The sequence below is a fragment of the Helicoverpa zea genome, chromosome 1 (genome assembly GCF_022581195.2).
Source record: "Helicoverpa zea isolate HzStark_Cry1AcR chromosome 1, ilHelZeax1.1, whole genome shotgun sequence".
NCBI lineage: Eukaryota > Metazoa > Arthropoda > Insecta > Lepidoptera > Noctuidae > Helicoverpa > Helicoverpa zea.
Window position 1 is genome coordinate 3,899,453 of NC_061452.1, and position 13,991 is coordinate 3,913,443.

The window sequence follows — 13,991 nt, forward strand, 5'->3', positions numbered from 1 at the left end:
TAATAGGCGTATCAATCGGCTTCTCATTGTTAAAAAAAAGTAAAAATAAAACAAATGGCGTCTATTATTTGCAAAAATATTCTATGTTTGAAATGACGTAACTGTCAAAACAAAACGCATTCGAATTTTGAATCTGACAACTTCATATTTGTACCCACAATGAAGTTGTCTCACCAATGATACGAGTGAACAACATCGCATGATCAGATTACCGTGCGCGACTGTACACCTCATTAGCACTTACGGGTCATCTGTTTGTCAAGTACTGTTGAGTTCACAAGTGATAACGTGAACTGAGCTGTATGTTTAACCGGTTGTTTAGATAATCTTGTACGCGCTAAGTGCTTTTGTAAACTGTGTAAGTGTTAAATGAGTTAATAAAGACGTTTCGTTTGAAATATTACTATAAAAATAAAGAAAGAAAAACAACTTAAAATCATTTAAAAATTAATTCAGATTTCCGCAAAAAATAACTAATTACCAACCGAAAAGAAAACACTTCAGAATTGTTACCAAAATCGATTTACGATTGCGTAATCGATTACGCAAATCACAAGCAATGATTAGTCGAAATAATTAGCAGCAGTGACATTGCATCACCGGTCAGCGAGAAACCACCTGTTGAATGCGCTTGCGCAGAAGAAAGTCACCCACGCGACGCACCATTCATGACCGTGAAAGTGCGCGGAACGTTGAAACAATATAAAAAAATAACAATTCCGTGAGTAACGTCGGACTTCGTAAGTTATGTAACGTACAATGATCGCTTGTCTAGTTAACTATATCATGTTGGTGGCAATTATAGAAACGATAGTGGAGTTACTGTCGTTGTTTTACTTGTAGGTAATATATGTAACATTTCATAACATTATGTGAAATGAACGGAACTATGTACTTCAATATTTTAACCGACTTTCCAAAAAGGAGGAGGTTCTCATCGTTAGGAATTCTAGATCACAGGTTATTCTATTTCCTTCCTGCTATGACACCCAAAAGGATCCATTATGAATCTGTTTTAAACTTGCAAGATGAAATGGCCACTGCATTTAGATAAAATCTATACAAATAGATTTATTTTGTAGAGATTTTTTTTTGTACATTGCATATTTAAAAAAAAGCCAGCGTGTTAAAGCATAACTAAGAGCAAAGAATATATTTAGATAGGAAAGTAGACGATTAAAACCTATGTGAAACAGTTATTTTTTTCGAAGCGCAAGAAGCTGGGAAAGTCCCAACTAATTGTTATAACAACCATACTTCCTCACATAGACATGACTTGTAAAGCATCGATACAACTCTAATAGGCTTAACATTATGCTACACTTTACATAACATACGTAAATAAGGTAGTGCCACACAATACAACATTGATTAATAGCAAACATACAAGGTTGCTATGTGCCAATAAACCTACGCCGTGGTTGCTGGTCGGTTATCGTAACCAATGCGTTATTGTGTCATGATATCATCGTTTACACACCTAGGCATTAACTTGATGAGAATGTGTCGTAAGTACAATGCTTAATTTTGTGGGAATTAGCAATTTGTGCATTTGTGATTATTTGATGATGTTTCAAAAAAAACATATCTACAATACTACTTTCCACCGGTTTCATCTGCATCTCGTAATCACTACTACACACCTGAATATAAAGTATACAGCCTTCGTTGATACATGGAACATCTTATATTGAAGTATTTTTGTAATCGTTGTAATAACTAAGATTAGCGCGTTCAAGCAAACAAACTCTTCAGCTTTACACCTCCAATATTAGTTAAGACAATAGAATAATTCCATAAGCTAACACTATATTTGTTTTTCTGTGACCTTACAAATCTTTTTACACGGAAATCGTTAACTCAAAACACCTTTGATAAATATGCAAAATTATGAACTTACGACCCGCTCATTGATCGTAAAAATAAATACTGGATAAACTGGATTGAAATGATAGTGAAATTAAAATTTTATTTTACGGAAGACGTAAAATGATCTTTTATATATCAAACAAGTATATTTATAGACAAATTCGGATTTTACAGTTGTAAAGTGAGAATACGTGCATATAACGGGATGAATAGATATAATGTCTAAGACATGGTAGAATGCCAGGTATCCGATACCGATGTCATATATAGAACTAAGTATAGGAGAAAAACAAGGAAAGCTAACCCCAACACCATGTAGGATATAGGTATAATAGAAAAGAAGAAGGAAAAACCACATAGAAAAAGCTAATGTAATAAATCAAATATGGCCTAACGAATAATGCAAGTAAGTATCAATTTATGGCATCGCGATTCTTATGCAAATGTTATCGAAAACATGTTAAGCAAACTTAAACATACATATTATATTATATAACTTTACTAGGAATAGGTATGTATTGCAGTGTCAGATTTTTGCTGTTGCAAAGCAACTGTCTTGGAGGTGAAAGGTCGTAAGTGATGATTACTTGACTTCACGTACGACCTTTTGATTATATTGATGGATCTTCCTCGGTGCTTGACGAACTCAAAATATGACCGTGAAAAAGCCACTGTTAAAATGAATAAAAGTAAAAACATTATTGAAACACTTTTATATACCGGTATTATCCACTCTAGATAAGCATATAAAAAGTTACTAGGTAAAGGTTAACTTAACCATGTATTGTTGGCACTCAACCAGAACCATTAAACTATAAGTCTCAATGCCAGAACGTATCCGCTTTCCATAAAATAAAATAAGTTCCAGCAATTAAGTTTAACATGTCGAAACTAAGTTTACAACACTATGGAGCAATAAACTAAATGCTGTTAGCCCTAGAAGTGGCTGCAACAATAGATTTTATAGCAAACTATCTTTCAATCATACCTTATTTATGGTTTTGGATTCTTAAAGTACTTATAGGTAAACCTTTTCATTTGGACCTCCTTTTATCCCATCCTGTAGTAGAATGCTACATTTTTAATGTGGTATATTGCTTACCGCCTTAAAAGATTCCTCATTTGCAGTTGGTGCAATGTATACATATTTTGTGCTTCCATTCTACATTATCAGCCGTCATTCCAAAATTCAATCCCTTCTTAGTGACCTTTACAGAAAATCTATCCATCTTTTCTTTAAAAACTCCACAAAAACCAAAACCCCTAGAACTTTACGTTTTGCAGAATAAAACAATGTTCAGTAAGACATTGCTACGTGTTCGTAGTAGGTCACTCTAAGGGAAAGAAAGAAAGAAGAAAGAAAGAAGAAAGAAAGTTGTTTTACGAATACATTGTGCACTTAACACAATTTACGGTTAATTTTGTTCAAAAACGGATTAAAATAATCGTCATCTGCCTGGCCTTTTTCTAACTATAGTTCGGCCATTCAGAGAATGCGTTCCTGACACGTCGCGATTGAACTGACGACGTAACTTTGCAATGGCGTTGCAGTTACGATAAAAATATTTTTGCTGGTTGTTTACCGTTTTAACAATTGAGGAGCATTAAAACAACATTATTATATCAATAATCAATGAATGTAGTTACGTCGTCAGTTCAATCGCGACGTGTCAGGAACGCATTCTCTGAATGGCCGAACTATAGATATGTTGAAATCGGCTCTCTATCTAACTAGTCCAGGTGCAAATGTGTACCTATGCGTGCACATGAATTAAACGGCAGTCTGAACTTCTTCACCCAGTAACATAGACCTCTCAATACCCTTGGTGAGACTGGTTGTCAAACTATCTGACTGAACAAAAAATAGAACCAAGTTCATAATCACACGTCATCAGAAACATATTATGACCTACTGATATAAAACCACTGATGACTTTATTCATCAAACCAACACCACGTGCTTTTAAAAAAATATGACATCTGCTCATGGTAGCCATGAGGCCGATTAGTTGACCTTAACTGTCTACACCATTAATAACTTTGATATTTATTCTTTAAATGATTTTTTTCTTCCAAAAAAGCCTGAAGTAATACAATAAACTACTCCTACGCAACCCTGCCATTTTTCTTCACTAAAATGGGTCGCATATAAGGAAAATGAGAATAAAATGACCTACTCCTATTCTAATTAATGGAATTTAAAATATTCTATGCAACCTTGACCTCCATGACATTTTAGTGACAAAGATTATGGTAATATTGTATTCAGATGTGCGTGAGCGCCATAAGTCTCGGCTGTCGATTTTATATAGCTGTGTTATATAACTAATTTATATGTATTATCATTGTATGTCGAAAGGATTTCACGACACGTGTTTTGTAAATAATAGACGAATAATTCACGATTGTGAGATGAGAATTGATAGACAGGTTCTCAAAGAAATCTTTTCGATTTTTGTTTGCAATCGATATTTTGCATGTCATTTTTATAATTTACGAGTGAATTTTTGCACAATATATTACAAAAGTGTCTCTATTTATTTTAAATCTCAAGGACAATAACCTCACAACTCGTTTACACTCATTCAATCGATTAACAACATTGATCGATATAACCTATCACCTGGAAGCGCTTTAGCCATCAATATCGTATTATCTGTTATATCTCGCGAAAGGTGCTATTTCTGTAACAGCCGACAATGCATCGATGGCCTGTCTAACTTTGACTAACGACTGCCAGGTCGGGAGGTCAGAACACTATGATATACGGTGGTCGTGAGTAATATGAACTTAGAACATGGTTGCATGTTACTGCGAATACCAGGAGAATTGATAACCTCTGTAGATCATAGTGCTTGAAATTTTATGAAATAAAATTGCACGTCGGAATTTTCTTTTAAGTTCGAACAGCATATGAAGACAGTTTTTGAATTGCCCTTTTGCTTTTATGAAAGGAATATAGATTTATTTAAATACAACGATAAATAAGATTCCAAAAATCATTAAGCATTCGCAAACAAACAGTTTTATAATTGTTCGTACTAACAATGGAAATTATAAGAAGTTTATAAAACAATGCTAAGAACAAAATCGTGATATAATTTAAATGAAATGATTTAGTATAAGTACACCTACTGGGGTTAATGAACGATTACAGTCAACTATACTTTGAAAGAAAGAACTTAAGAATTAAATAAAAAATATTAAGTAGCGTTTAAGCAAGAGCTTGCAGAGATTTTGTGTCAGTGTCATGTCAACTGTCAAATAGTGACAGATTTGATTAAACTGGACAAAGAAAGCGCATTTAAAATTGTGATTGCTATTCTTGTTATTATGTTACATAAACTTCACTTTTATAATCATAATTTATTCAAACTTAATCAAAAATATCAAAGTATAAAAAAGTCGATGTGGAAAATAAGAAAATGATTTAAAACAAAATCGGACACAGTTACTGGTAAGTGTTTAACACAATAAATAATTCTATATCCAAAAATTCAGTCTACAAAAATCTGCTCAGCACTTTTTTATTAAGTGTTCCAGGTTTCAAGCTGACTTAGGTATCCAACTCACTTTTTTCTTAAAAAAGTAAATAACACTAATGCATAAGTGCATCTGTGTAAAACACTAAGTTACATAGTAAAACAGTTTTCCTAAATGGCACTTTTATGCTAAACTACCACCAACTACTAAACGCTTTGCACAACTCACTCATGTTTGATTCATACTAATTATTTCACTCGGCTCTGTCTGCACTTTAAAGTAAGTAGCACGATTTATTTGTCAACTGTACCAACATTAACTCGCATTTTCATGCAGACCAAATCACTTATTTCTGGTACTAAATAGACCTAGAATTCGGAATGCCTTGAATTTCGACAATCTCAGGTCACAAACTCCTAACTATTTCGCTATATTGTACAACTTTTATTTATTGTATTGCACTTTATTTTAAATCAGTGTGGTGAAATTAAATGGAAAGGAACGTCTTATCACGCACATTTTTCTGAATAAGGATTCAAAATGATAAAAGTACTTATACAGTCTTTATTATTGAAGAGAATACGATATTGAAATTGGATAAACCTTTTCATTATCATACTGAAGGCACATTCTTTCTTCTCATACAACTAGAGAAGAAATGAGCGTTATTCACCGCACTATAGTAAATAATATGGCATGTTATTATAATAAGCACATATTTTTAAGTGGAAATATTATTAAAATCATAGACAGTTACTTCAGTTTCTGTCCTTAACCTTGCCATCTTTTCGGAAAACACCCCACTTTTGTATCAACTGACCCACATTCTATTGTTCCCCCATCTGTGCCTAGGACGACACACAGACGGACAAGCGACGAATATCTAATGTTGTGTTTATGAAACTGCAGCCGGCAGCCTTGGCCGACATTATTGGACATCTATTGTAGGATTTACGGCCGTAAACCTCGAACACCACATGTTAACTCGGTATTAGACAAATATAATATTATTACGTAATTGAATATGTGGTTGAGCCGAGCCTATCTATATCCTTGTTTCGCAAAAAATGTGTAGGCAATAATTACGAAAATAATTCAATTTGAATGTCTGTCGGTCTATTGTATTGTTATCGCCGGTTGTGAGCCATTTATCCATGCATTTTTAAAGGAAAATAAATAAAGTCGTGATAAGGGTGGCCTGAAACAGACCCTTGTAACATAACATGGAGAACCCTCGTTGCCCACAAATATATAGGATAACGATTAAAACCTAAAAAAGAATAACCTAAAATCCGATATGGTGCAGGAAACTGGACATCTATGTAGTATTACTATTTTCATCTAAACTAATCTATTTGTTTGCAAACACCACAATAACTTAATTATGTATCCGACGCAAGTTGAGACGGTACATAACAATGACTGCACATTTCTCCGTACGGTCAGAGACATAACATTGTTATCACGGTTAGTGTTATGTAATATTGTAATTGATTTCATTCTATTTGGTATGCAGCTGTTTAAGTGGATTTTTTTCTATAAACTATTTTGAATGTATAACCATATTAGTGCTGTAATTGTACACAGTTATTAATGTAGGAGAAGCAGTAATAACAGATCAGTAAACCAATTTGTAGTTTGTACAAAGGTACGGGAAGGCATTACGGAATCCACAGATAAATAAACAACACATAGACATGTAACATTGTGATTAATACACTGTTTTTTTCAAACGACTCAGTTCATAAGGTACTCAACTACAATAGATATCTATTTCAGTATATACAAAAATTTAAAATTACTTTTTCATTTTGTTTTCTTGCAGTCATATAGCGTCAGTCATAATTTTCACTATCGCATTTCCAAAAAAGCCCACACAGAGGCAAGTTACGGACTCATCACATATATATAAACAACATTAATGTGACCACACCATATACCATATAGCTTGACAAGAAAGTGACAACGCCTCTAACTAGTACAGTCGCACACACTCGACACTTTATAGTTTTGCTCTAATACCTCTTTATGTAACTGTTGTGATACAATATTATTTGATACTACACTTTCATAAAGATTCAGTTGTTATTGTTATATTTGGTGTGTATTATATTATATTTCTATTGTGTATTTTCTGGTCAATTGATACAGATCAATAATCACTGTATACCTATTGAACTTTACTTTGGGTACAAACAAAACAAAAATGTACGAGCAAGCTAAACAGGCTATAATCTAAATACGAATTGATTCTAATTTTAACCATTTTTATACCATTACCATTCCATACCATACCATTTTTATTTAATACTCTATATTTAAAACACATTCTGTCACTGCCAGTACCAAACGCGCGAAAGTGTTCGAGTACGAGTTCACAGTACACCTGATACAGCCAAGCAGAAAAATGTTTGCATAACAATACAACGAGACTAATGTATGTATGCGTATTAAGAAACTGTGGCTTTTGTTGGGCCACTGGTGAAAAATAGCCCGTAGCTATATCAATTTAGATACACTGTGGTTCTAGTATGTGGTTACTTTGAGCGTGACAAGAGTAACAAATGAATGTGAAGTGCGGAAAATTTTCGTGCAGAAAGAATGCGCAGAAAGAGTTTAAGGCTGTCGAGGTGTAATTGTGAATAAGTGTAATTTGCTTATAAATGGGTGTGTGCGGTAAAAGATTTTTATGTGTAGAAAAATACAAGGATTGATGTTACGTTTTGCACTTTTGCATTTCATTATAAATTTTTACCACTCAATAGATATACAAATGTATTAGGAAAAATGCCAAGCAATTCTCAAAATGTTTCAAAACTTCATATATTTCAGTAGTGTCCTTGTATAGTGACACCAGCGACAGTTATAAGAATCTACAATAAACCACAGTGATAAAAAGCGCTAAATAGACTCTCAGACGCCAAACCGAACACAGACACACCAAGGATGAAATCAACAATTCAAATCACAAATAAATTAAAAGATGAACAAATATTTTTACGAAAATCTTCAACAGACGTGTGACTTTAAAGAGTATCTTGTACACATCATCTATGTTACTAAAAATATGTCGAAACCGGATTCTCACGAATAAAGAAATAACTATAGAATATTTACACACTGCAAACTAAACAGTCGGCCCACAGTTGACCCGATAGTTAGCAACAATTTTTTATTTGTTTGCAATCAAAGTTATCAGTCGGTCTGATACCGGCTAAATACCTAATCTTTGTAATGTGAGCACTATCAGTCACCTTCATGCTGATTTATGAGCCCAAACAAACTCATCATCATCCTCCGAGCCTTTTTCCCAACTATGTTGGGGTCGGCTTACAGTCTAACCGGATTCAGCTGAGTACCAGTACATTACAAGAAGCGACTGCCTATCTTACCTCCTCAACCCAGTTACCCGGGCAACCCGATACCCCTCGGTTAGACTGGATAGCCAAAAAAACTATCGACCGACTAAAAGTTTGCAGTGTTCCCTCTAAGACAAAAATCTTTCGATTTATGTGGTGTTTTTGTAAAAAAAAAAACTGTTATAACAATACATTTTAGCCACATTGACCCAAAGACATTTGAATAGCATTTACGGGACCTCATGACTCAGTATGTCGTTTACCTTTTAAAGAATTTATACAAGTTTTTTCGCATTTCCATCTGAGAGGATCATAAATTTTCGTAATGTAATGTTTATAACACCATATTTTGTAATGGAATTCCAAGTTTTTTTTCTATAACGCCTCCTCAGTCTAGACTTCACGAAAAGGTTTAGAATGACGCGCACGTCACTTTGATATTACACTAGTTATTTATTAAACTATTAACGTTAACGGAACCCATATCTTAGCGTTTTGTCATTGAACTAGAAGACATAAAACTCACATTGTTTTACATAAATATCTATATACATAAATAAAGGAAGGCTATATTATTTATATTCATCTAACGCTGAAAGATTTTTTCAGATAAGACTAGTAGTTCTTCCAATTATCAAACTCATCAGCTTTATATACTAATATAGATAAGTATTAATACGAAAGTAACAACCAACAAATATATCGCGCAAATTTTCAATACCAACTAGACAATTAAAGCCACAATAAAACACTGTAAACATAAGGAAACATTACAACCGTCAATGGCCTTATAATGTATTACAACGGACTTTTTCTACAAATCACAATTACATAATGTGTGTGTACTATCACAACAAGCGACTTATATGTCTACTAGGCGTTTTCACCCGCGTCCCGTGGGTAATACTGCCCGTACCGGGATAAAATATAGCCTATGTTACTCGGGAAGAGTGTAGCTTTAAAACAGTGAAAGAATTTTTCAAATCTTTTCAGTAGTTTCGGAGCCTTAAAGGTACAAACATATTTCAAAAAATATTTCCTCTCTATTATATTAGTGTAGAATACTATAGAGAAGTCAATCGCCAAAAGAAATGTAAATGATATATTTTCACTGAACAGTTGGCGCGATTAATGCCTGCGGCTAAACTATACATAAGTATGTATTTATATCGTAATAGAAACAAAGCGGAGATTACACAAAAATACGATGTTAATTGCCAACTTGCATATGAATTAGGTACGTAAAATACAGTTCAATGTTTGTTTTCATTTTATGTACCTACTAATTGATTATTAATTAAAGAATTAGTTTTTCATACTAAATCATCGAAATTCTATTTTTTCCTAACATTTCCTAAGTACTAAGAAAATGTTAGATGAAAAAAAAACAGTTTTCTTGACTCTATGTAAGCACCTACATTTTTAACGAGGTAAATCTACCGTACCGTATCGTACTAGCAGTAATGTTTAATTCATTGCCCAAGAAATCAACGAGACTTTTTTCTCGCGCCAATTTTCCCATGCGCGCGCGCAATGAAAACTCTGATGACGCGCGAGCGCCGAGCGCAGCTGGTTTTAGAGAATGAAAGTGATTAAAATTTAGAAGAAATATTCGACTGTATCACGGAATCTCGAAGTTCAAAATGCCGAAGTACTGAAGCCATAAAGTACACAAGATCGATGCACGTGACTTAGAATGTACGCTACATCGAAGTACTGAATTGCGAATGTTCATGATACCGATGTACGGAACATCGAAAGTTTGTTATAGCGAAGTACGTGATTGCGATTGTTCTGAATCCCGATGTACGGAATATCGAAAGTTTGTGACACCGAAGTACCTAATATCGAAGGGTTTAAAATCACGGTATCTGCGGTAATTGGTAATATCAACCGGAAATGCTTTAAATATCGTATTTTGATCAATTTCCAGTAAAAATGCATTGCTTTAATGTACTTGTGTTAAATCTACGAGATCTTATGTTGTTATTCCACGACTTTGTTTTCGATTTCTGTCGTGGTTCACATTTATTCATCATTATTTGCCGAGCCTTTCCCAACAACCACCCACCCACCTAACATTGTATTGAGGTCTGCATTATATTGAGCCTAGCCTTTCCCCAACAACAATGTTGGGGTCGGTCTACGAGATCTTATGTTGTCGCTCCTTGTAAAACATTGATGCTCCCCTGGCCCCAATACAATGCTGAAAACAAAAAGTGTATATAATATATAATGCAGACCTCAATACAATGTTAGGTGGGTGGGTGGTTGTTGGGAAAGGCTCGGCAAATAATGATGAATAAATGTGAACCACGACAGGAATCGAAAACAAAGTCGTGGAATAACAACATAAGATCTCGTAGATTTAACACAAGTACATTAAAGCAATGCATTTTTTACTGGAAATTGATCAAAATACGATATTTAAAGCATTTCCGGTTGATATTACCAATTACCGCAGATACCGTGATTTTAAACCCTTCGATATTAGGTACTTCGGTGTCACAAACTTTCGATATTCCGTACATCGGGATTCAGAACAATCGCAATCACGTACTTCGCTATAACAAACTTTCGATGTTCCGTACATCGGTATCATGAACATTCGCAATTCAGTACTTCGATGTAGCGTACATTCTAAGTCACGTGCATCGATCTTGTGTACTTTATGGCTTCAGTACTTCGGCATTTTGAACTTCGAGATTCCGTGATACAGTCGAAATATTCTATTATAAATTCAAATTAATTTATGGATAACAAATAAAAACGAAAGTAAATATCTTAGCCAAGCTTTTTAGACTCTTACGAAATATTATCTTTTTTAAATAATTTATTTATCGGTTGGCATTGAGAGTTATATGATAATGACCGAAATAAAGATCAATGCATTAATTACGAATAATATTACGAAACAAAAAACTCTAGCAGTTTTTAAATATCACATTATTAACGTAATTTAATGGAATTTATTTATTGGCACGATTTAATATTGCAAAAAAAAAATTCACATAATTTTAATTGATTTACGTAACATCGATAAATTACTGGTATCGTGTGCGGCTAACACTTCCTAAGCGCTTGATGACTGCACATTTTTGCAGACACATACCAATTAATTTACACAGAAAAAAAACACTTATAAAGTCTATATCTATAAAATAGTGACTTTCTTCTTACCTGTTATAATCGCTAGGGTAAAAAGCGCCACAGCGCAGCAAGACCTCATTTTCGCAGTGTAAGCACAGATCACGGGTCTTTGTACAAAATCGATATCGTACACTTCACAGCCACTTCACCACCGACGCATATTACACGGATACGCGCGTAAGCTCAGCGCGCGTGCGCAAAGTGATCGTGCCGCGTCGAGGTGCGCGCGCGCAGCACAGGAGTGGGGAGTGGGGGGTTGCGATACAATTGTTATACTTGAAGGCTGAGGGTCGGGTGGTGGTGACAGCTTGACTATTGATAGACGTATTTGACTTTTATTGTGTATGCTTTTGTTTTTGGGTGTTTAGAGTTGAGTTTTCTTTGTTGCGTGAGGTTTTTGGTAATGAATGAAGGATTTTTAGCACTCTATGTTATTGTTATATCTATCAATTATTTTCTATATGCTCCAAAACAATTTCTAACTTTACTATATTAACATTAATATATGTTGAAAAATTATGTTTCGTGTCACAATTTTTTTGCAAATCACAGTTTTATTCTCACACTGTTAAATTAATTAATATGTGATAAGAATCGCTTCCGTCTATGGCCCAAACCCCGCTGACACTGAAGCCTTGCCCAAGGGTTACGGAAGCGAGCGAAATGTCAGGGATTTGGCTCTAAGGCGGATATCGAGTAGGGCGGGATAATGCAACATTCCGACTGACTGGTCGAGTGGTCGACAAGTAGATAGTAGCCTTGTGTTGCTTGCTAAATTTTCTATACAGCCTACGTAAATCTGTATTAGGTTGCTGCCTATCAGATATAAGTAGAATAAGTCGCTAAAATAAAAAAAGTACCTATCTAATTTTACTAGATGCTGCAGACTTTTTACACTCACTTAATTTTGCCCAATTTTGAGTATGTAGATATGATTATCTCTTATATTATGATAATGATATATGTTAATATTACTTGCCGCTGAAATTCATTTTTTATAAGAGTCAATATTGAAGAATATCAAAAATTAACAAAATGTATGTATTAGTAATGTGGTAATCACACAAACATTTCACCTACCTAAATATAATTACGAATTAATACAATTTTAATTGATACACATTCTTAACATTCTTACGATATTAAACTATTTTGTAATCTACGTAAAAATATATTAAACTTGTCGGATCATTAAACTCACAAAGGTTAATTAGAATTCGGTAGCAAATTGCATAATCTATATATATAAAAATGAATTGCTGTTCGTTAGTCTCGCTAAAACTCGAGAACGGCTGGGCCGATTGAGCTGATTTTAGTTTTAAAATGTTTGTCGTAGTCCAGGGTAGGTCTAAACGGTGAGCAAATAAGGAAAAAAGAAATTGCGAGTAAGATTCCCGGGACGGGGGTGATTAGACAAAAACCAACTTACGGAATGCCGCAGAACCACAAAAGTAAAGTACTAGGACAGCATAATTCACCTTAGTAAAGTATACCAATAACGAAATTTCGATGCAACTGCTCACCATGTACCAGGGTAGCATAACTTATATGAGTATACCAATACCAAGTGTAGGTAGACGCTACTGCTCACCATGTACCAGAGCGGAAAAAAATACACCGGGCGCGGGTAATACCGCGGGGAACGGCTAGTATATAATAAACATATCATTAAAAAAACATTTGAAAATCAATAACAAATCCAAATGATATGATTACTATCCTTGAAACGATTTTAAAGCAATTATTTACGCTTATTCAGAAGTAATGTGCGTTATTTCCTTCATAAAGCAAATTAACAAGTTTCTTCTCGCATATATGAAAATCTAAATTTAAATAATAAAGGATTTTGACTTTGTGTGAATTTTTTCCGTTTCCTAGTACACTTTAAGGTTTTTTACTACCTGTAAATGGACCAAAAAGTTTATAAAGAAGTCATAATAATGACACTCCAAACCTTTTTATTGCCACCATTTAAAATAAATAAGGCTTTACTGAAGAGGGAACTAACATTTCCGAACGAATATAATTTTCACAATAAAAGTAGCTTTTGTGACAACAGTTTATGCGTTGATGTCTTTTGTAGGGAAACGAAGGTTGCACAAATATTGTCTGATTTATTCAATCTGTTTT

General features: G+C 34.1%; 1 protein-coding gene across 7 annotated transcripts in view; it reads right to left on the reverse strand.

Moving 5' to 3' along the window:
- LOC124629960 (mucin-5AC) overlaps nucleotides 1-12,053 on the reverse strand; it is a 113,266-nt gene extending 101,213 nt beyond the window's left edge. For 3 of the 7 annotated variants that reach the window (XM_047163687.1, XM_047163678.1, XM_047163696.1), the window contains exon 1: nucleotides 11,892-12,043. In XM_047163687.1, the coding sequence (XP_047019643.1) occupies nucleotides 11,892-11,940 (49 nt within the window). In that variant the 5' untranslated portion in view covers nucleotides 11,941-12,043. Of the gene's footprint in view, nucleotides 1-11,891 lie in introns of all 7 variants that reach the window. The other 4 variants (XM_047163655.1, XM_047163662.1, XM_047163646.1 and 1 more) reach the window with 3 other exon arrangements.
- Between the last annotated feature and the right edge of the window lie 1,938 nt (nucleotides 12,054-13,991).